Source organism: Harmonia axyridis, chromosome 7 (genome assembly GCF_914767665.1).
Source record: "Harmonia axyridis chromosome 7, icHarAxyr1.1, whole genome shotgun sequence".
NCBI classification, from domain to species: Eukaryota; Metazoa; Arthropoda; class Insecta; order Coleoptera; family Coccinellidae; genus Harmonia; species Harmonia axyridis.
In genome coordinates, this window is record NC_059507.1 from 2436290 (window position 1) to 2461959 (window position 25670).

Genomic DNA, 25670 nt, shown 5'->3' on the forward strand with positions numbered 1-25670 from the left:
AAAAAAATCACCCTTTAGTACAATGAAAGTACTCATCTTTAAAGCGATAATAAGCTCATAAATCGTGAAAGGGTTCGATTTTTGCTTCCGTATGGATTTCAAGGGAAATTAAAATAATTATTGTTACATTTCATTTAAAAATTCTCGTTCTTCGTCCTTGCGAGTATGCTGCAATTTTATATTTTCAAAATCTTGAGGGGAGGTTGTTAATTACCATCAGTACCCCCATTTCTGCGCCCTTGCAATCTACAGTTCCCTATTATTACAAACAGTGCAAAGTCTCAAATCAATTAGGTGCACAAAAAAAGTACAGTGTCAACATTTCATGGAAATAAATCGAAAAACAGCTCGGATATAACTAGCAAAAACTCATTCATCCTATGTTAACACCGACTAGATTCCAGGAAATACTTCCTCTCTTATTCGGGTCGTGACTACTCAGAAATGTACGGCAATAAAGATTCCAGACACTGCCAGACTCGTCCGCGATCCATTATTATCCAATCGAATGTCATTGCATTATGGGTGGGCCTGGTAAAATGCAACAGCACAATAGGTATCAAACGTGCCGTTGCCACGAAGTGCACAGGCGCAACACTGTCGGCATTTAGCTGCTAAGAGATCGGGGAAGAAGATTAGGATGTTTTTCCAGTGAACACGTAATTAGTGAAGCTCGTTATTCCGATCCCTCGAAAATTGACAATCAAGATGTTGTCTGTGTAGGAGAAACAAATCAAGTAATTGATGCGTTCAATGTCGTTTAGTTATTAAGAGGTCATCATCGGGGACGATGGTGTTTGCACGACTGATCTTTGGGGGCATTCTGGTTCAATATCACAAACATAAATGATAAAAAAATAATCTGACAATGGAAAAGTAAGTAATCATGGCTCTATACCGATCACCATTGAATGTAACGTTCTGGCCATCATCGTTTTTGAAGTACGGACCAATGATTCCACCAGCCCATAAAGCGCACCAAACAGTCAGTTTTTCTGGATGTAACGGTGTTTCGACATACACTTGAGGATGAGCTTCACTCCAAATGCGGCAGTTTTGTTTGTTGACGTATCCATTCAACCAGAAGTGCGCTTCATCGCTGAACAAAATAAAATGGACGTAGTGCGCGATACGTATTCCGCAAAGAACCATTATTTTCGAAATGAAATTGTACTATTTTCGAGCGTTGTTCAGGCGTGAGTCTATTAATGAAGAATTGCCAAACCAAACTGAGAATAAATCACTTGACAGCTGTTGAATCGGTCGCCATCTTGAACAATAATGCCAACTTAAAGTTATATACCTAAAAAAACAACACCCATCATATACAAGTCAAAGACTCTCGCTTTATAGGAGTTGATATCTCAGGCAGGCCCCTCTTCTCCACTGGGCACTATGGGCACGTGCCCAGGGCCCCGCGATCGAATGGGGCCCCCTAGTTCCTGCCAGATTACCAAATGATAACCGATATTTAGGTATTACCGAAAAACATTAATTTTGAAAAATCTGATGATAATGACCTACTTCAATACCTACGCTTATTAGCTTTAGTTTGTCGCATGCGCATAGCTATACCTTGTACAACATAGCTTGAACTTTTTGACAGATGGGTCAGTGATGGGAAACACAAAATATCTATTGGTGTAAAAAATATGTGGCTGTATGTATTGCATTGAGAATATTTTTAAGCATGATGATAACTAACTGCAGCGGAGAACGCTCCTTCTCCAAATTGAAACGAATAAAAAATGAATTAAGAAGTACAATGCTTCAAGAGAGATTAACTAGTTTGTCGCTGATGTCCATAGAATGTGATATTCTCAATACCATAGATTTTGAAGAAGTGATTAACGATTTTGCTCATCTTAAATCTAGAAGGGTACCTTTGCAATCAACATAGAATTAATCTAAGGATTTTATGCTAAGCGAGTTACTTTTGTAGATTATTTTTTATATATCCTATTTTTTTATAGTTAGTAACTAAATAAAAATAAATTTAGAACCTTGTTTGTCTATTTTCTTTATATTTTATAACTAAATAGTGTTTTCTCAAGGTCATAGGGGCCCCATGATCCTAATGTGCCCAGGGCCTCAAATAGTTTAAAGACGGCCCTGATCTCAGGTAATCGTGAATCATTCAATCATAAATTTACTGATATAAAATTCCTTATACGTAAACCCTGTTGATTCTACCAATTTCACCTAATGTCATTGTTACCGAGTCTCTGAAGGTTTGTGATAATAAAAAAACCACCCTGTATATCGGAATACGAAACAAAACTATAAATCAATCTGTCATGCAGAATCCCCCCTTAAGTTTGTCTCACTGATTCACTAACACCCAGTATATGTAAGATACGATTAATATCACCCAGCATATTATGCCATCAGCATTTTTGGAATAAATCATTTGGCCAGGGTAGTCGAAACTTACACATAATTCGGAGCTGTACGCTAGAACATCCATCACTGAAAACCATGATGTAATGTCAAACAGGGCAGCAAATAGAATATTTAAAGCTAGACTGCAAACATGTTTGTCCAGTTTAAATTGGCGAAGCCACTTCAGCCATCTGATCCATTATGACGCTTATGAAAAATGTTTCCAGCTTGCGTGGAAAATGAAATTGATACGATTCATTTAGGATTATTTGCTCTTTTTCCCAAACCAGTTCGAATCAATTCGATACATGTCATTGTTTTCAGAGAACATATCTCCAGTGTTATGGCAGCATTGCCAGTTTCCATTGTGCGATGGCTTCATTTCGTATGCGTTTTGTGTTTTTTTTTTGTTTTTCGGGGTTTCCGAATCTACAAATCAAGCTCGGTCGTTTAGAAAGGATGAAAATGGAAAACGAACACCGATTTTCACAATGATGATCTCTGGATTTTGGTTATGACGTATGTTTTGGAGGATTTCATGGAAAATATGTTAGTACGGGTTTATACAAGGTATTTGTGGAGTCATTCAGTGGAGCCGTTTGGCGTCATTGATTTAGTGATTCGTTTATGTAACACATCAATCAATAAGTTCCGGGCCTGCCCATTGAAGACATATTTTTCCTTGAAAATTCGACTTTATTCGTCAACATAATCATCGCCCAGCATATTACATCTACTCCAACTTGTCTGTAGAAACATTCGTTTTTGTTTTCTACGTTGGCAATCACTCCTTCATTAGAGCTAAATATCTTCTCCTGGAGCTTTCTTTTAAGGTCTGTGAAACTACAGGAATCACTAGGTGTTCAAGCTTTTGGGAGAGCAATTTGTTCAATTCAACCATGGTTTTCATCGAACACGGAGCATTGTCTTGGCGAAAAAGAATTTCTTTTTCTTTCGTATTTGAAGATGATGGGGATAAGCCACAAACCCTTGACCATTTGGAAGACAACTTTCGCCGTGTTATTGCCGATATACGGCCACAAATGTTGGAAAAAGTCATCGAAAATTGGACGTCCAGATTGGACTACATCCGAGCCAGCCGTGGCGGTCATATGCCAGAAATCATATTTAAAATGTAATGCCACAAGATTATCTTGCGGATAAATAAAATTCATGTCAATCGAATAATCCATCGTTGTTTTATTGCAATTTAAAGTTCTATAGCTCTAAAAAAACACCCTTTACATATAGTTAAATCACTTTTTCTTTACTATTTCTCGGATTCAGATTATGAAGTTGACCCGACTTGGATGGAATTTCATGTTCGAAAAATATTGATCACATCAATAAAAAACTATATTCTGAAAATCATTTTCTTCGATTACATCGTTATAGCCATCTATGCGACTGTATTGCAAGCTTGGGATGGAGACTATAGATTACTTCCTTACGAGAAGCAATTATTTTATTTGTACCAGAGATGGCTTAATATACGGTGGTTCATTATGGGATTTATTTATTTAATTGATTGAATTATTTATCTTTCGAAAGTTTCTGATCAGATAAAATGAAATGAGTTAAATAGTTTGTCATTCATAACATCCTGATCGAAAACACTACAAAATCTACTCAATTGTTCATTATCCCAAGTATCTTACAAAATATCTCAATATCAATTTTTTTGAGATCGTAGTGGACAACAAACAAATAGCGAAATTTATTTCTGACTATCCTTAAAAACTTTCGTATCTGTTTGTCGGTCTGTCCACACTGAATTGCTATACGATTCAATTTCAAGCTTTGTGCTTGAAAATTCATGAAGAATATTGGAAAACCAATACCTGATATTATTGTGACAATAGATCTGATCGAGTGGACATAATTTCAAGCTTTGTACAAAATATTTTATCGCAATAATAAAAATTCGAGAAGAATATCGAAAAAAAATTCCTTCTGATGCGTGCTCGATCGAAAAATGCTGTGTTTGGAGGGACTTTTCGGAACAGAAAATTGGAATAGTTATTCATAAAATCTGTACATGATTCAATGAATATGAAGATTAGTACATGCGATCCCACTGGAATCACTATCTGGGACTTTGACCAACACTATCAGTTATAAATATTGACAACATATCATGTGAAACTTTTTAGTTAAATATTCCCTTTCATTTAACCTCTGCCTATTCACAACAATCGTATTCACGTTATCTTTAATTATAGTTAATTAGAACTTTCGCAGTTCAATACGGAATTGAGGGAATCTGATTTTTCACGGAAATTGTACAACATCAATAAATTTCGACATTGTTGTCAACCAATTGTATTAACTTGAACTGAATTGCACTGTGAGAATCTGAAGTTCATTTTGTTATAGGGCCATCGCAAAAGAATCAGTGAAAAATATTTATAAGTGCCTGGAAATCCCTGAAAATGGACTTTTGAGCGCTTGTTCTTTCTCAAATTAGATTCAATGGCTCTGCTGACAAAATTCTCCTGATATTAACCAAGAACATTAAAATATAAATAATGACAATAAAATCTTATTGGACCATTTGGACATATTATATGTAAAGGACAAGTCACTATTATTGAAGTATAGGTAATAGATAATTTTTTACTGAAAAGGTTCCTAATTTCAAGTTTCTTTCTCTTTTCTTTCGGGAGTTATCGTATTTACGTACATGTAGACGAACAGAATTTAATTTCTTGATCATGAATCAGTTTAATCTTATTGTTTAAGACCATTCTTAGCTCTAAATTAAAAGAATATTGTGACGAAATCATAAAACCTTCGTTTAAGAACTCTTGAAAAGTAGAATTTTCCACAAATATAATAAGAATTACGATTGTTCATTTCTTGAATAATAGATTAAATCATTAATCATTTTGTCCTTTGATTCTACTCGACAAAAATATCTCATTGTTTCAAAATCAGGATATAATCAAAATTATTACAAATCCTGATCCTATCGCATTGCGATCAATTGTTTTTCCTTTTTATTCATGATAAAAATCAGATAAAGACCAAAGTCAAATTCCATATTGTGACACTGGAGATGAGAAATTGTTACGAAAGAAAATGCCTTCACAGCTTTAGTCTAAGTGAGAGTAGTAAAACTAAATACTAAACAGATTATTCCAAACGTGCATATTAAATAAGTTCAGCAATCTTGAATCATTTTCTCATCGAATACTCATTTGTCGTAGTCATTCATTAATTTCAACTAGAGACATAGCTCTTTGTAACTTTCTCCATGACTTGAATGAAATTTTGTGGATTTTTGCATAAATGATGTTTAGGAAGGCGTCTTGGTACTGTAACCTTAATTTTGAATAATGAGAAATAGAAGTAATCCCAATCAGTAGAGGAAGTTAGATATTTTTTCAAGAGTGCTGTAGTCCCACACGTTTTTACATGATAGATAATCAAGTGCACTAAATTAATAATTTATGCCTACTTTCTTTTGTTCTCTTTTTGACTTTTTAGTTATCATTGCACCAACTCAAGTAAGGCACAATTTTATCAGCGAATCTTTGTGGAATGGCTTCTGAGAGTTGTTCAATGAACTCAGGTCAGTATTGAAAACGTTCTTAATACTCTTGATATCTAAATTGTGTATCTAATTCGCAAAATCCGATAGGATAATCTCAACCGGTGAGCAAGAAAAGTGGTTTTCGCAGAGTGGTTCAAATTTGATGCTTAATGACAGAATTATTTCAGTTCTAGAATAACGGATGATACATTTTCAAAATTGAAAATAGCATGTCGATATTCAATTTCATTCAAGAGATAGGAACGAAAATTTGAAATTTCACATTTTCAGCAAAGTATCTTAACTTCCTCATTCTTGATGCTAAGGTTATGTACCACAATCATTATTTATCTGAAATTTTTCATAAAATCTGATAGTTATGCGGAAAAAATCATTCTTTCGATAATTTTTGAGCAAGTCGAAATAATTGGAAATTTTATTAAAAAGAACATTATATTATTATATATTAGTATTATAACTCAAGAACTAACTGGAAAGTGATTTTTCCAATAAGTATCTACCAGATTTATTGAAAAATTTCATTTTTCGGCAACCGTCCGGGAAGTGCTCACGTCCCGGACGCTTTTTCTCTGAGAAAGTAGCATTTCCCGGCCTAGTCCGGAAAGTACGTACTTCCCGGACTAGGCCGGAAAAGAATCATAGAATCCATAGCAACCGAGATAACGGCTGACAGTTCATATGAAATTAGTTGTCAAAAATTTGCAAGTTTTTTTATCGCAATCGCAATTAAATATGGAAAGCAGCAGCGATAGTGTTATTTTACATAGTTGCCGAAAAAATATTGTACGCAACACGCCCGAAAATGGTTTTTTTGGACTCACAGACTTCCAGGACTCGCTTACGCTCGTCCTGGAATTTTGTCTATTCGTCCAAAAAACCCTTTTTTCCGGACTTGTTACGTAAATTACTATTTTATTATTTTCGTTTCATTGAGAAAACAGGAAATTCAATTTTTTTTCTAATGTCTTGACAATGAAACTAGATATTGACATGCAGTTTCCAGTTTAGAAATTTTTATTTAGTTTTTTCATTTAATTGTTTCATCTAAATCAGTGCTCATTCGTGAATATTGAGAAGAACTTAAGAAGAATTAATGTACGAGATCATTATGTTGATCGACTCATTCAATTGTTTATTTTTTTACAATACGACGAATATTGAGTCAATTAACTGAATGATCACGTACATTAATTCTTCTTGAGTATTCACAAATGAGCGCTAAAATTTAATAAAATAAAAACAGAATTTTTGAACCAAATTCAAAGAGGATCGTTTCATGTTGAGCCGTCATCTAGATGAATTAACCGACAACAAAGACATGCTCAAAAGCTCCTAGCGCCATGTCGGTGCTTTTCTTGATTTTTTTTTCATTAAATTATCAAATGTATGTTATCGCGGTAACTCGGAACATGACAATTATCAAGTTAACCATTAGGAAACTCCCTATGTATAAATTTTCGTGCAGATCTCATAAAATGCACTATTTTCAGATAATTCGAAATTTAACATAAAGATAACAATTCGATACCGATGCCCTAAAAATATTCGTGATACTTCCACCACTATTCATTTAAATATTCCAAAGAATGCTGCGATCGTAAACACCAACATAAAATAAACACACGATTAGTAATCAAAATCATTGCTCGCTAATCACAGCGTAGGTATCAAACTAATTAAATCACCGACTGACAAGTCCAATCATTACCGTTTCCTAAACAAAATTTGCAAAAGGACCTATACGATTAGGACTTTTTTCTCCTGGTGATTCTACGGACGACGGACTTTAAACGTTCGAATACGACAAATCTATATAAGTGACCATACTCATAAGATAACGATGCAGTCAATGCTCGTATCTAAAGTACCAAGGTTCTCCTCCTTTATGCCTTCAAACTCCGATCAAGAGTGAAAAGAGACAAAGAACCAGCCATGGAGGTTGTAATGCACGAAGCTGCCAACGGTTCTGTGAACGGTAACAGTGGTATTCAATACAACAATGGTGTTGAAGAAGTGCGGTACAGTGAAGTTGCCAAAAATGATGCGAGATTCGACAGACTCCCAACGAGGAGTCCTGTTGATATCAGCTTCGAGAACATCGTCTATTCGGCCTCTTTGGGATTCAGAAAAGGTGAGAGTTGAAGTCATCGACCTCATAGGTTATTTCTCATTTGGCGATAATAAATAATAGGAAATCTACATTTTTCGAATTCAAATGAATTGGTACAACAAAAATTGCCCAAAATAACACATGTCAAAAAGTAAAGCTAACCGAATGGAGAGATGAATGTTCAAAATGACAAAGAAACTAAAAATATTTCATTTCACAAAGCAAACTAGTGTTTTATATTTTCTTTTTCAATTGTATCTTGATATCGATCCAAATTTTCTGTTGCTTCTTCCACTAGTAATGTGAATTACATATACTTACCTATATTTACCGGTAAATATTGATTTGTATGTTGACCATTGCATATAAAATGATTTATTCACTGTTTGCACTGAATATATCCTGAGATTTTGTTTTTGTTCGATTTTCATTAGAAATAACATTCAAAACGCAATACGTCTGAATATATGCAATGAATATTCATCTTTTTCACAAAGAATACGTAAACTCATTGTAGCATTCATTATAAATATGGAAATAGTTGAATGTCGAGTGCTAAGCTAAGATGTGTATGTGTTTCGTTATTTATAACTTGTGGAGTCTTTGTTGTTCTAACTATATGAAACAAAGGATTTAGGAAATATATCTAACTCTTATTTCAAGATAATCTCTCATACGAATATCACTTGTCATTGAAAAGTATTTAAAACATAAGTATGAATTTATACATTGCATTCTAACATTTGTTGACACTTATAGTCCCATGACTTTCAGATAGACCCAAAATAATTCAAAAAATAAAAATTAGGGCTCAGTTAATGTTTCCTTCAACGATTCAAGAGCCATTTAAAACTCATATATATAAAAACAAAAAAATTATCTATATGCGAATTCTGTTTAGGACAATATAACAGCCTCAGCAGATTTTTACTGACTCTTCGCGAATGTATACTTGTAAAGCATATAATAATATGTAATTATTTATTTGAATGTCAGCAACTAATTTCCATCAACTAATCAAAAAAAATCAATTTCTTATTCAACCTAAAATTTTGAATCTTTTTAATAATCGAATTCACAGCTGATGATTAAATTTCAATCGCAAAAAGGAAATAATCATTGAACCTCAATCTATCCAAACATCGATCAATATGATTTCTTTTTAGCGAATGTTTGAATGACATAAAAATGAGTATCAAACTATAGACTTTGCATTATAACACTTAAATTCCAACTAACAAGTTTTTTGGTGTTATAAGGAGTGGACTAGGACTATACAATTAACTATACAAAGTTCGATCATTTATGATTCTGATAACAAAAAATTCCTCTATATGCAAATCACGTTGCAGATTTCTCAACTAATTCATGTGAGATCAATAATTTACATATTTAAATTGAAAATGATCACAAAACCTATACAAATACCTACTTGTTGGCTGAACGCCATAAAAAAGGGTTTTTGTCTAATTTATTAAACGATAAAATGCAGCTGTTCATAAGGCCCAATATTTTCAGGTTACAAAGAAATCATACACAGTATTAGTGGGAGATTTCCACCTGGTCAACTTGTAGCTATAATGGGACCTTCTGGTGCAGGAAAAAGCACATTGTTAGACGTTTTGAGCGGATACAGAAAGACTGATATCGAGGGAAAAGTCTATATAAATGGAGAGGAAAGAGATTTGAGATCCTTCAGGAAGATGTCGTGCTACATAACACAAGAAGACAGACTTCAGCCTCTACTCACAGTAAAGGAGAATATGATGATTGCTGCTGATTTGAAATTGTCAACTGATACATCAGTTAGAGATAAGCTGAAACTTGTAAGTATTGATTGTTTGGAGGTTGATGTTTTATACTTGAAAGGCACTTTCCTCAAAAAACAATATGATTCATTATTTTCCCCTATCTCATAGAATAATGAAATAATCGAAACAAAAGGTTTCATGAAATTTAAAAGAATATTCTCCTTCTGGACTGACATTTTGGTATGATCTAATCAAGGCGCTAAATTTGGGTTGATTATCTTAAATAATAATTCTCTGGAAGAGTTCTAGGAAAGCAAATTTTAAGTGTTCACAACTTGCGTTTTGAAATATGTATAATCTTAAAAATTCGAATAAAAAAAATTTTACCGTTTGGTCTCCAGAGCTTTACCCAAAAATGAAATCAGTTTTTGTTCATAAAATTTGATGGAGAAATCAATTTTTATACCACATTGATCTTCCAACTCAAGAATACGATGCATGCATTTTCACAGCAAACAAAACAAGGAAACCTAATTATAAAAATTCAGTTCTTGAAAATTTAACCTGACATACACATAAAATTAAAAACTTTAATTGCTTTGAAGATACTGAATAGAATATTTCGGTTCAAAAGTCTTAGCATTTATAATTTCGGTGTTATGATTTCTTGAATATTATTTTTCCAATATGTTTATGTTTATGTCTTCTATCTCAACTCTCCTATGCTTCTGTGAGACCTCTGAGAATTTTAGATTTAAATTTAAGGGGATCTCACATGCTTTTCTTCAAAGAATTTTTTTACGTTTGCTAGCGATGGCAAGGTATTCCGTCAGAAGGTGATCCAGTGTTTCTTCCTCCTCCATCGCAGAATCTTCTCGTTATTTTCAGCTTGATTCATTCCCATGAGGTGCTTCCTGAGTCGACAATACCCTGTTAGGAATCCAGTGAGGAGGTCTAGCATATTCTTGCTAAGATCCAGATACTTCTTAGATAACGGGTGTTTTTTTCGAGGTATATAACTTTGAGATGGCATTACTGTTCAAGATGGCGACCACTTTAACAGCTGTCAAGTGATTTATTCACAGTTTGGTTTGGCAATTTATCATGAATAGACTCACGCCTGAACAACGCTTGCAAATAGTGCAATTTCATTTCGAAAATAATGGTGCGGAATACGTCCATTTTATTTCGTTTAGCGATGAAGTGCACTTCTGGTTGAATGGCTACAACAACAAACAAAACTGCCGCATTTGGAGTAAAGCTAATCCTCAAGTGTATGTCGAAACACCGTTACATCCAGAAAAACTGACTGTTTGGTGCGCTTTATGGGCTGGTGGAATCATTGGTCCGTACTTCTTCAAAAACGATGATGGCCAGAACGTTACAGTCAATGGTGATCGGTATAGAGCCATGATTACTAACTTTTGCATTCCTGAATTGAACAAGCATGATGTCCAGGAGCTGTGGTTCCAACAAGATGGCTTAACATGTCACACAGCTCGTGCCACAATCGATTTATTGAAAGACACATTTGATGACCGCCTAATTTCACGTTTTGGACCTGTGAATTGGCCTCCAAGATCTTGTGATTTAACACCGCTAGACTACTTTCTGTGAGGCTATGTAAAGTCATTGGTCTATGCGGATAAGCCACAAATCTTTGACCATTTGGAAGATAACATTCGCCGTGTCATTGCCGATATACAGCCACAAATGATGGAAAAAGTCATCGAAAATTGGACGTCCAGATTGGACTACATCCGAGCCAGCCGTGGCGGTCATATGCCAAAAATCATATTTGAAATGTAATGCCACAAGATTATCTTGCGGATAAATAAAATTCATGTCAATCGAATAATCCATCGTTGTTTTATTGCAATTTAAAGTTCTATGGCTCTAAAAAAAACACCCTTTACATTTACTGATTCTAGAATACCGGAGTGAAGTTCAGAAATAAGCGAAATCTGACAAGGGGTTCCGTGAATAGCGCGGTTCGAAAGTTTATCTCAGAGAATTTATTACATACCTATTTTCAGCCTCCAAAAAAGGTTTCCTTATAAACATATCCTAGATAATTATGAAGTAGATCCTCATTATTGGCTCTGATCTCTGATCCCAATAATTCATTATTGATTGATACGTTAATAATCGGTACTCCTCCTTTCCCATCACCATAGTAACTATACCATCCTAACTTTGGTTAGGATAATGCAGAGGTACCGATTATTAACGCATTAATGGATAACAAATAAGAAGGATCCTACCTCTGGCACCAACTTAATAATAAATGTTGTCAATCTATTCCCAGAACAAGTTTATTGTTTTTCGCAAAACTGAGTGTTACTTAAAAACTAATAAAAAGAAGTCCTATCCAGATAAAATTTTGCCCATCTGTCCAATTAAATACACATGCTTCTATCATGCAGTGTTGCATGATTATTCGAAGAAGAATTTTATCTATCATCCTCCTTCATATCTCTGTATTCTTTTTCGGCGTGTTCGATTGTAAAGTTTCGTGCAAAAATCATCATTTGTGATAGTGGAGGTCAACTAGGAATTTATCGGGGAAAATTTACGTTCTTTTGTGATTTTCAATGATCCTTGTTATAAATGATACTCAAAAGAAAACAATTTTTTCTTATATTATTATCGTTTCGACTGTATTGTGGAATTTTTGAGCGCCCGTTGCCCGAACACGATAACTAGAGACTCTTGATATCTTCAGAGTGGGTTCGTTAATGGGAAAAATCGTAAATATAAGCAAAATTTACAGATAATTTCGAATCAGCAGCTTCCATCAGAAAGAAATGTTGCATTTACATGTGGAATATTAATTTCACGTTTCACGCAAAATTTTATGTTGAGTCACCAGAACCCATAGAGTAATAAAGGGTGTTTTTTTTTAGAGCTATAGAACTTTAAATTGCAATAAAACAACGATGGATTATTCGATTGACATGAATTTCATTAATCCGCAAGATAATCTTGTGGCATTACATTTTAAATATGATTTCTGGCATATGACCGCCACAGCTGGCTCGGATGTAGTCCAATCTGGACGTCCAATTTTCGATGACTTTTTCCAACATTTGTGGCCGTATATCGGCAATAACACGGCGAATGTTGTCTTCCAAATGGTCAAGGGTTTGTGGCTTATCCGCATAGACCAATGACTTTACATAGCCTCACAGAAAGTAGTCTAGCGGTGTTAAATCACAAGATCTTGGAGGCCAATTCACAGGTCCAAAACGTGAAATTAGGCGGTTACCAAACGTGTATTTCAATAAATCCGTTGTGGCACGAACTGTGTGACATGTTGCGCCGTCTTGTTGGAACCACAGCTCCTGGAAATCATGGTTGTTCAATTCAGGAATGAAAAAGTTAGTAATCATGGCTCTATACCAATCACCATTGACTGTAACGTTCTGTGAAGAAGTACCACCAGCCCATAAAGCGCACCAAACAGTCAGTTTTTCTGGATGTAACAGTGTTTCGACATACACTTGAGGATTAGATTCACTCCAAATGCGGCAGTTTTGTTTGTTGACGTAGCCATTCAACCAGAAGTGCGCTTCATCGCTAAACAAAATAAAATGGACGTAGTGCGCGATACGTATTCCGCACAGAACCATCATATTCGAAATGAAATTGCACTAATTGCAAGCGTTGTTCAGGCATGAGTCTATTCATGATGAATTGCTAAACCAAACTGAGAACAAATCACTTGACAGCTGTTAAATCGGTCGCCATCTTGAACAGTAATGCCAACTTAAAGTTATATACCTCGAAAAAAAAAACACCCGTTATATTTAAGTATTTATTTCAATATATTTTGAGTGAATATAAATCGTTGATTCACTATGGAAAATATATCATTATACTGAAGAAACCGAGATTCTGAGTGTGAATATAAAATGGAATCATTTCCTTTTTTGAAAAAAAGGCGAAAATTCATGAAAAAATTTCATGAAAATCCTTCAGTAAGCGGAACGTTATGTTGAAAGCCTTGAATTATAAAACTTTTTTTATGCCTAGTTATCTGAACCAAACACATTCCAAACGTAAACAATGACAATAACATAGTTTTCCTCCTACTTCCTAAATCGAAAGACCGAAACAAAAAATGGAAATTGCAGAAACACTGCGCAACATGGAAATATTGACAGCTGATTGGAAAACAAACAAACAGAAAATGCGTCGTTATCCGAAGATATCAGAATAGGTTAATTTTTACAATTCTACGTGTTGGTAAACAAAACATCTCATTATCAGTTATAAGCAACGCTTATATATGTTACTCCACTTTTATTGTCCCCATTGGAGATTTCCTAAATATGGTTCATTGAGCACGAGATAAAATCCACGCTTATATTGTTGTTTTCGAAACGGCCAGTTTATAAATGTCGATTTGTCCTTCGAATGCTTATTCAAATTTTTTTAACATCATGCGGGAATTCAGATAAAATTTTCGACGAGAATTTTCCTATTTTGAACATTATTCCGCGGAAAGTTAGGAATAGATCAGGTGAAAGGTTTCGTGATCAATTTGACCTTTCCTGATCATCATCCTCAAGGTCGATCAGCTTGCAGGTATGATTATATGCCTACATAAATTGGCGCAATTCATTTGAATGAATAGGGATTTCCAAGAGTTACTAGTTCTTGTACGGTTTCTTCATGGTTTACCTTAAATGGAAATGTAAACTCCGGTCCAAAAGCTCGAATCTGCATGGTTCCAGCCTGTGATAAATACACTGCGCTAAAAAATTAACGCACATTATGAAAATCTCAAATTTATTCTACAACTGAAGGTGTTCTCAATGATAATTATTTTTATCAGAATTATGCATGCATATGTTATCCACTTTCAACGTTTTTCTTCAATACAGATGTTTTTTCCCAGCAGGAATAAAAAAAGATGAGATAATCATATTTTAAATGTATTGGCTCCATTCTGAAATCAGTTGTTCTCGATCAATTCTAGTGATCAATAGTTTTTCTTTCGTTTGAATTTCTACACTCGATTGCTATGCAATGCGAAACACGCAATTTGACCCAAGAGGAATGTGCCCAAGCGGTAGTTTTGCGAAAAGAAGGGTGGACATACACAAGAATTGCAGAAAGGTTTGGAGTTTTCCATACAAGTGTGTCCAGAATGTTGCAGCGATTCAGGGAGACAGGTATGAATGTCCGAAGACCAGGACAGGGTAGGCCACGGGTAACAACTGCCATTCAAATACGTTACTTGATAGTTTCTTCGTTGAGACAACGGTTTGCAACCGCTCGCCTCCTTCAAAATCAGCTTGAGCAAATTAGCACTCAGACAATAAGAAATCGCCTCAGAGAATATGATTTAAGGCCTCGTGTCGTAGCAAGAGGCCCAGCTCTTACCCCAGCCCATCGAAGGGCGCATTTGGATTTTGCGAGAGAGCATATCCATTGGGAAGAGGCTGATTGGGAAAGAGTTTTCTTCACAGATGAGTCTAGATTCTGCCTCTACCATTGTGATCGACGTTCCCTTGTATACAGACGTCCACATGAAAGATATGCTCAGTGCAATTTCCTGAATACTACTGGTTTCGGGGGAGGATCGATTATGGTATGGGGTGGAATATCTTTGACTGCTCGCACAGACCTAGTGGTCGTTAATAATGAAGCTATGAATGCTGATAGGTATATAAGGAACATTCTTGAAGAGCATGTAGTTCCATTTGCCCCATACATTGGTGAAAATTTCATTTTTATGAACGATAATACCCCATCGTGCGCGCATCGTTCAGGAGTATCTTGAAGAGTTTGAAGTCTCTCGAATGGAATGGCCAGCAAGAAGTCCAGATCTCAATCCGATTGAGCAGGTTTGGGACAACCTCAATAGAAGGCTGAGGAGTTCAGAAAATCATCCAGCTACTCTTAATGACTTAGGAATCCAACTCAGAGAAATCTGGGAAGGATTAGATCAGAACATTTTAAGATCACTCATTTTGAGTATGAACCGTCGTTGCCGAGCTGTAATTAACGCAAGGGGTGGAAATACCAAGTATTAAATCACTTATCAGCATTCCAGTATTTTGAAAATTGTCTATTTCTCTTCTTTCACATAAGATTCGATGAAATCCTGAATTTTTCTTCCATTCAATGTGTCTAGTTTCGTTCAAAACCTTCCCGAGAGAACATAAAAAATAAGTTATAAAGTCAATGTTAACTTTCATTAAAGTTGAGATTTTCAGAATGTGCGTTAATTTGTTTGCACAGTGTACATTTTAAAGGGCTATTTTTAATTGAATAGCCTACTTTGCCCATAAATCAATTGAAACTTGTTAGGTATTTTTAGCCATATTCATCGAATTTTGCAGCGAAATAAGTTTATATTCAACGAACCCACTGTCGAATTCAATTCGTTATGTCCTGCAAATTTTAATTTAATAATTTTGAAATAATGTTTTAGACACCCTGTATATCACAGATCCATTTCAGATATTTTACTGTTCGAAAGAGGGACCTTTATCGATATAAAAACAATAGCGACTAGTTTTCTGATTATATTAGCATCTGCTTCTCACGATACACCAAAATTATCAAGTTTTCAAGGAAAACTTCGAAAACTTGTATTCCACTACCAATTTTTATCGAAAATTCTCATCGAAATATCACCTTGAACAGATTTCAACGAGATGAAAATCATTATCGTAGGAATGTTCCTCTTTATGTCGAGAATAAAGAACGACACGTTTCAAGCCGATAATGAATAAAGGATTTGGGATCATGAGTTCACGAAATGAGTAATAACTACACAGCTTTCAACCTTTGAATTGAGTTCGATAATATTCGAATGATTTAGATGATCACTCAAAATTTTTTAAGCGTTAATTCCTGACATTGTGTTTATAATTAGTGTTACTGGAGATAATAGAATGAATGACCTTTGATATTAATTATCGATTTATGTACACACAGCTGCTTGGCATTTTTGCATTCAAATAAATGCACTCATCTTCCGTCGATAAAACACAAATTGCATAAGCAAATTCGAAAATAATTCACGTGTTATTAGAGTATAACAGATTATGCATTTCGAATTGTTCTTTGTTCATATGAAGATTACTCTACAGGGTTTTACCAAATGAGTTCTTTTCTTGGAAAGTTAAAATCAAACAAAAATGAGAAAATAGTGAGTTTTGAATAGTTGGACAAATGACATTTTGTGGCCATGTTGAATCAAAGAAAAGGCTGCCTATAAATATTTTCTTATTTTGTTGTGATCATTTAGAGGGATTAAACATGCAATAACTGAACTTTTAAGTCTCTATGATTATTCGTTCGAAAGTAACGTATTGACAGCCGAAAACGAAAACATTTTTTTCCACAAAAGTTTCACGAAATCGACTATTGTATTTTGAAATTATTTCACAAAACGAAATATATACAGAGTGGGCAATATATTGATTGCAACTTCATTTTTTCAAATGGAACACCCTGTATATTTTTCTATATTTAACTAGCTCTTTTTCTCCTGATTTCGAATATATTACATATGTTTGGCCTGTCTCTCCTATTCTGAGTACCGCAGAGTTTCAAATTTTAAGAACCACCTGGCAAGCTAAGTAATCAGTTTTCAAGTGGAAGGCTGCGATAATTCAAAATGCCCATTTTTGAGTTATCTCACTGGCAACGATATATGACATACGTTTATTATTGAATGAAAATATTCATCGTATGCACTATACAGAAGCGGAAAAATTTGAAATATTATCACTTCATGTGAAGAACAATAAAAATAAGAAAGCTACAAGGAGAGAATGTATGAAGTTGCATCCAAATCATCGAATTCCAATTTATAGTTAAAAACGTATGTCATATCATTGCCAACGAGATAACTCAAAAAAGTGCATTTTGAGTTATCGCAGTCAATCACTTAAAAACTGATAACTGAGCATGCTAGGTGGTTTTTGAAATTTGAAATTCTGTGGTACTCAGAATAAGAGAGTTAGACCAAACATATGTTATATATTTAAAGTCAGGGGAAAAAGAGCTAGTCAAATATAGAAAAATATACAGGGTGTTCTATTTGAAAAAATGAATTTGCAACCAATATGTTGCCCACTCTGAATATATTTTGTTTTGTGAAATCATTTTAAAGAACACTAGTTGATTTCGTGAAACTTTTGTAGAAAATATTTTTTTGTACCTCTTTCAGTAACAAAGTTGAAGGGGGGGTCAAATTATGGTGAAAAACCCGGTACAGAATTGAATTTGAGCACTGATTCTTTTGACTCTCCTCTCGCCAAATGCAATTTACAAATTTAACTCTGTTTTTTTTGTTTTTTCTCACCGAAATATTTTTTATAGGTTCATGAGATCCTTGTTACATTGAGTTTGGTGAAAAGTAAACATACTTTGACTAGCCAACTATCAGGGGGACAGAGAAAAAGACTATCCATTGCTCTTGAATTGATAAGCAATCCTTTAGTGATGTTTTTGGATGAACCAACCACGTGAGTCTTCTAATTCTTTATTTAGCTCAAGAATGGGAAATCAAATGATAAATTGTGGAATCAACTAGAGAGTTATAGAAATGTTTTCAAGTTATGTCTTCTCTGAAAGACTACTCAATGCTTTTCTTGAATTTTTTTTGTTTTGTGAAATCTTATTTTTTTTCTCGTTTTCAGAGGATTGGACAGCTCGTCTTGTTCTCAATGCATCAACCTACTCCATTTATTGGCAAAACAAGGCAGAAACATTGTTTGCACCATCCATCAACCGTCAGCTGCGATGTTTCAGATCTTCGACCAGGTCTACGTTTTGAGCAGTGGTAAATGCCTCTACCAAGGATCCACAAAGAATATGGTGCAATTTTTCAACGACCTTGGAGCTCCGTGCCCCATGTACCATAATCCTGCTGATTACGGTGAGAACAAGTGACTACGTAAATTATAGTCTACTCATTAATGATCATAGAAAAACGTCAATGGAAAACAACAATGAAAAACCTATTATTAATTGCGTAGATGATATCTGAACCACGCACCTTGGTCGTGGGTCCTCTTTTTACCATCATTTTCTAAGATAATTAGATCGGTAGTACCAGCGAAATAATATGAATCTACTATTTTCAATAGGTATTGCTATGAATGTTTTCTTCAAGTTTATATCAATGATATAGGTGTTCGCTTCTTTGCTCCAGAACTTTTTTTAGGTGGAGCATTGGTAGTTGAGAAAAATGTAAAAAGGAATCTCTGGTCCAAAGGTTCAGTACTACAATTTTTGGTTTCATGAACTTTTGTCGTATCTGCTACCGATTTCGAAAAAAAATTTCTCAATTCTCTAGTAATCCCCAGGAAAATCCAACTTAACAGGCAAATTGAAAAGTCCCCGGTCTACCATAGTAAAACATATTTTTTTGGCAAAATTCGATTTTATAATTCGACAAAGTTGCCTTCGAGGGTGATACAGCGATTATAGCGATCTTCCAACTTTTCGATACCATTTTTGTAATACGATTTGTCTTTCGCTTCATGATAGGCCTCAGTTTCGGCGATTACTTCTTCATTGGCGCTAAATTTCTTTCCAGCGAGTATTCTTTTGAGGTCTGAGAACAGGAAAAAGTCGCTGGGGGCCAGATCTGGCGAATACGGTGAATGCAAAAGCAGTTCGAAGCCCGATTCATGCAATTTTGACATTGTTTTCATTGATTTGTGACACAGCGCATTGTCTTGATGAAACAGCATCTTTTTTTCTTCAAATGGGGCCGTTTGTAACGATTTCATCCTTTAAAGGATCCAATAACGCTTTATAAAAATCGCTGTTCATGGTCTAACCCTTGTGGAGGTAATCAATGGATATTATACCTTGCGCATCCCAGAATACTAATGCCATTACCTTGCCAGCTAACTGTTGTGTTTTACTCGCTTTAGATTCGGTTCATCTTGTGCAGTCCACTCAGTTGACTGTCGATTGGACTCCGGAGTGAAATTATCAAGCCATGTTTCATCCATTGTCACAAATTGACCCAAAAATTCAGGTTTATTGCACTTAAATAGCTACAAACACTGAAATTTTTTTTTTTCATCTTTTTTCAAATTACAAAATATTTATCCACTCTGTAGGAAATATTGATAAAGATTCGGTAAACTGGTATAATCAATGAAGGACTACAATAAACACCCTTAACAATTATTTTTTCTTAAAATTATCCAAGGAATCTCTTTTAGTTCCCGCAAAAAATGTCGAAAAAAAAACAGTCAAAAACGGTTGCAGTAGAATAACTATAACAATAACAGAATATAAATATAAATAGAGTCAGTTTCTGAGATGAAATAAAATAAAAGATCTGATTAAATTGGTATTTAGCTCATGCCTATATTTATGAAACACTTTTCAAACTTTTTGCATAATTTCGTAATGATATCTTTATAAGAACCATAAAAATTCAAGCATAATATCTAAATGAAAAATTTGATATTTCAGTACCAACACAGTCAACATAAATAAATACGTTATTGTATATTGAACGAAGGACTTCACTCTTGACACTAATTTAGGAATATTTTGGATATCAGTTCCTGCTATTTCGGTTCTATTATCCCTGACCCAGTCTTCATTATCAGGTTCGAATGTGAAATGAGCTTGAAAATTTCAGATTTTGCACTTTCGGTGTGTTATCATCAATGGTGATGATATGGCAATGGCTGATTCAAACTCAATGTCAAAACTTCACAAAAGTTCCTTTCATTATCAGGAAATATTTGAATTCTCAAACAGTTGAGAATTATTATACTATGGAATGAGGAAAATTGTTGTAAAATCGCTTCTTCGGTCTTCAAGCTTCAAAATCGGTAATAATGTTCAATAATCAAACTTTGAATTGCTCAAGAAAATATTATATTACGCGCAGAAGAATAAAATGCCTGATAAAATTGTTTATTTCTGTTCAGATATTCTTCTTGAATTTCTCACGGTTCTGGTGAAGTTATCAACTCGAAATTTTGCACATAGCTTTCAATCAAATCCCAGAATGTTATTATAATAGATCTTCATCTTTAAATTTCAGTTATTGAAATAGCATGTGAAGAGTATGGAAAATACATAGTCGATCAAATGGTGCAAAAAATGGACAACGGAAAAACCTTGAAATATTTCAATAAGCCTGAGCAACTACCCTCCTTAGCGGCTCTAAAAGACAGAGTGAGCTATGAATTTATAGATGATGATGAAGATGGCCTCGAGGTAACTTCCCAGTGGAATCAACTCAAAGTGTTACTTAGAAGGGGTTGGATTAAAATGAAGAGGGATGAAGTAAGTACTCATTATATGTCCCACAAGTCACTTACGTACAAATGATGAATTAATCTCTGCTTACGATAGATCAGGGATGGATTAAAAATTTACTTTTGTCATGTTTCAAAGTCGATTCTCGAGTTGAAAAAGTTAAAAACTTTAGCTCTAAAAAAAAAACACCCTTGATTAAAAGCGTCATCAAAACCATAGCAAATTCTAGCAGAAGATCGAAACAAAATTAGGAAACCACTGTCGTGAAGTCGGAAATGTGATCTCCAAGGGAGCAATTGGTGCATGAATGAACGAGCGGTCGAAGGTTTCTGAATGCACCCCAGTGTTTTTTCATTTGCAATCCATCAAAGATTTTTAGAACCGGCAGTTCATAATTTATTCATTTTTTTTGCAGACTCTTACGTATATGAGAATCATCGTAAATATTCTAGTCGGAATCATGCTGGGAACTTTGTTCTGGCAAGCTGGAGAAAATGCATCCAGAACGTTGGATAATTATAATTTATTGTTTTCAATTTTGATGCACAACATGATGTCACCTATGATGTTAACGATCCTAACTTGTGAGTATATAAATTACTCAAGGATCCATTAGATGATTTATAGATGCAATAACTATGATTATTTTTTCCAGTTCCTGCAGAGATGAATATTCTAATCAAAGAACATTTCAATAGATGGTATTCGATGAAGATGTACTATTTATCTGTTACGCTGATAGACATTCCTCTTTCTGTAAGTATGAAATTTGAAGCATACGATATGATCAATCTATATTATCGAATCTTTTTTCCATAAATAGAAAAAAATTCCGCAGGCTTCGGATAGCGTTAGAAATGTGAGATTTCATTCTACAAAAACTTTCCTGATAGTTTTGTGATTAGTTGACTCAGTTTGAGCGTGCGTCAAAGGTGGACAATAGCAAAGAGAAAATACGCTATGTTTTAGAGTCTTTTTTTCGATAAAGGCGAAAATGCAAGCCAGGCAGCTCTATTAATGTCTTAGGTTTTTATTCTTTTTGAATAACGAGTTAAAGTAATTTTATACTCATTTGTATGGTGAATAATACGAAGGTCTTATAAAAAATTTGGATGAATGAAATGAAAAAAAGCGTTTTCTGCAATTTTAATTTGTTCTCCTAAATAATTACCATTGATGACTAAACCTATAATTTATTTCAACATTGCCAATTTTAATATGAGATGGTAATGTAATTTTAATTGATTAAAACTCGTGAAGCTGAGGCGCTTACTAAACACTCGAATCTGATAAGAGCGTTTTCAATGTTTTCTCCTAGGCCTTACGGGGTCTTCCCCAATAGACTCAAATAATTTAGTATAGATCATTCAGACAGTTTTGAAATATATATTTTTTTCAGATCTTCTGTGGCGTAATATTCGCTGTCATAATATACTGGAGTACTGGTCAGCCAATGGAATTGGATAGATTCGTCATGTTCACAAGCATTTGCCTACTGATCACTTTCGTCTCACAAAGCTTTGGTCTTATGATTGGTTCTGTGTTCGATGTCATTGTAAGTAAACAAGGAATGTTACAGTTTCTACTTCACCAAAATCCATCTTAAATCAATTTGCGGATTGAAAGTATTTCAAATTCTATGAAATTCGATATGGATTTTCGGTTTGATAAAATATTCCTTAAGAAATTCAGCAGTTTCAAATATACACATCAGAACTTCTCGGCAGATGATGGTGTTACAAGACTGAAAATTACGAACTCTAAAGAAGTAGCCAAGGAAGTATAATGCGTCTCCCATCGGCTGAGTTTTTGAGCGCTCGTTCTACGAAGAATATCGAAAGAAAATTATCTCAAATCCGCTTGAACACGGAACCAACGATGTTGATGTTTCTAGATTATCACATCCAAAAAAATCAAAGAAGAAAATCGCAAAAAAATACACAATATTTCCCTATTTACAAATACGATTGAGTTGAGATTTTGCTTGTCTATAAAGAAAAATTATTTCAAGTTTTCTCAGAAATTACGTGCAGATGGCGTCATGGGAACAATACCCAAGCAGAACATATATATAAAAAAATTACCCAATATAATTCCGTAAGTAAATATAAAATTACAAGTCTAAGTTTTATGAAAATTCATTAGTATTATGAAAATTCAAGCAAAATATCATAAGAGATTAGGCTCGACTTGATATTCAAGCTACTTTACTTGGCTTGACTTCAAATCAACTCAAGTTCAAGTTAAGTAGTAGTTTTTCAATGTCAAGTACTTGATGACTAAATACTTGACTTGACATTGAAAAATTACTACTTGGCTTGAACTTGACTTGATATTCAAGCTACTTGACTAGGATTGACTTGAAATCAACTCAAGTTCAAGTCAAGTAGTGGTTTTTAATGTCAAGTCAAGTATTTATTTATAAAGTACTTGACTTAACAATGAGAAACTACTACTTGACTTGAACTTGACTTGATATTCAAGCTACTTGACTTGGCTTGACTTGAAATCAACTCAAGTTCAAGTCAAGTAGTAATTTTCAATGTCAAGTCAAGTACTTCAGAAATAAATACTTGACTTGACATTAAAAACCACTACTTGACTTGAACTTGAGTTGATTTCAAGTCAAGCCAAGTCAAGTAGCTTGAATATCCAGTCAAGCCTTGAATCCCTAGAAAAAATGCCCAATTTTTCCTCGACTATAGATACTACCGAGTTGAGATTTTGCAAGTGAATAGAAACTTTTAAGCTCTTTCACTCTCTCCCATTTATGCGCCAATTGCTCCCTTGGATACTACATAATTTTATATATTCTATCTTAGTATAGTATATATGTTCTCTCCAATGGTCCAACTGACTCATGAATAAACGTCAGTTGTTACTTCTTTGTTTCATATTTCGCCTTTTTCGTATTCCAAGGCAAATAGATCCGAAAAGTATCACGTTATTCTATATTTTCATGGCACGCCACTATCAAGATTGAAGATTGATCAGAAATCCATCATATTATCATAAAAAACGGTTTGAATGTTCAGACTGAATATCTCAAATGATCAAGAATATGCACACATACAAAAAAGCTTCCGACTGTAAGTAACTCATCAAACTTTATCATATCATGCAGCACTCAAACTACTAATAAGTTGTTACTATTCTCTCCATTTCTGATTTCAAATTATTCCATTTCAGAATGGAAACTTCGTAGGTCCAGCATTGTCAGTCCCTATAATGATGTTTGCTGGTTTTGGTGTTAGGCTCAGTGACATACCCGGCTACTTGTACTGGGGTACCTACTTGTCTTTTCTGCGATACGGTCTAGAAGGCCTGGTTCATGCAATCTACGGCCTAGATAGAGAAAAGCTAGTATGTCCAGAGGAGGCAGACTATTGCATGCATGCTGTTCCTTCTAGATTCCTCAAAGAAGTTGGACTACGAGGAGATCAATTTTGGAATGACATATATGCGTTGCTTCTCATCATGTTTGTCTTCAAAGTTGCGTCATACTTTTTACTTAGGCTTAAGATGATACTCATTAGGTAGATGTTGATATCATTTGTAAGATATGGCTGTGGTCTACATCCAAATATTTAATTTATTTATTTGCTCAACAGTTTGTATTTTGTAAGAAATGCCAGATAAGTTCTAAGATTTACATGTAAGACTTTTGTAGAAGTACCTATTCATAATAGTTAAGAAAAATAAAGATTGTGCCTGTCAGTAAATGATTAGATTTGAAAGAGATGTCATTTCTATTCATTAAAAGGAAATAAATGAGGTTAAAATATATTTTCAGATTGAATGTTAACAAGTTAATGAATAATGAAGTGTATTTTTCAGAATGTATATTATTAAAAAAAACTTTTCTGTGATTCAGAACAAGTCAGTCGTTTCATCTATCGATGAAACAATGTTCTTCAATGCAATTTTTGATGTTTATTGGTATGTATATACTACCGTTATTTTTCTATGGTTGATGTGATGTGATAATAAATACAGTTTATCGATATGTGTTCTTACTTAATTTAGGGTTTGTAGAGTCCTACCAAATAATATTTTTTCATGAAAGAGCTTGAAAATGCCACAATAAATGATTCTATGCAGCACCTTATCCTTTTCATGAAATTTTCTATGCCCAATTCGCACATTTGCAGCTGTATGTCCTCGATAACTTCAAGAATTCCATCTTTAAGATCTTGAATCGATTGATGGGCATTGGTCTTATCTTTCATGTGACGCCAGGGAAAAAAGTCTAACGGTCTTAAATCACATGAACTCGGTGGCTAGTAGTGATCACCCTTTCGAGAAATAACACGAACAGAAAACTTTTCTTGTCAAATTGCGATTGGTTCGTTGCATGTGTTGAAAATAAATATGGTCCACATCAATATCTTCTTCCTCCTCCTTTTGAATTATAGGATTATATCCTGTTTCTTTGGTTAACTACCAATATGAACGAAGAATTGATCAACCTGCGTTTTTGTCTGTACTACGGGCTACAGCAGCAATATTCCAGGTTGTTCTAGAGCGACGCACACGTTTTCGATTCATCCCATCACTAATTTGGACCAAAAGCTCAAATTTTCACAACAGTTTCTGTATGTTGGCC

The 25670-nt window shown here is 34.4% G+C and overlaps 1 protein-coding gene across 1 annotated transcript; it reads left to right on the top strand.

Moving 5' to 3' along the window:
- The first annotated feature begins 7669 nt into the window (after nt 1-7669).
- LOC123684296 (ATP-binding cassette sub-family G member 4) lies at nt 7670-25070 on the top strand. The gene is made up of 9 exons (XM_045623493.1): nt 7670-8069; nt 9567-9874; nt 18146-18291; nt 18466-18704; nt 20847-21091; nt 21480-21648; nt 21720-21820; nt 22464-22619; nt 24254-25070. The coding sequence occupies exons 1-9, from the start codon at nt 7871-7873 to the stop codon at nt 24602-24604; spliced, it is 1914 nt and encodes a 637-aa protein (XP_045479449.1). The 5' UTR covers nt 7670-7870; the 3' UTR covers nt 24605-25070.
- Nucleotides 25071-25670: the final 600 nt, after the last annotated feature.

Excerpts from the sequence above, each read along its gene's own strand:
- LOC123684296 (XM_045623493.1), top strand. The coding sequence starts at position 7,871 with ATGGAGGTTGTAATGCACGAAGCTGCCAACGGTTCTGTGAACGGTAAC. Across the intron at positions 18,292-18,465 it reads TTTTTGGATGAACCAACCAC|AGGATTGGACAGCTCGTCTT; the intron begins GTGAGTCTTCTA and ends TCTCGTTTTCAG. Across the intron at positions 21,649-21,719 it reads GATGTTAACGATCCTAACTT|TTCCTGCAGAGATGAATATT; the intron begins GTGAGTATATAA and ends TATTTTTTCCAG.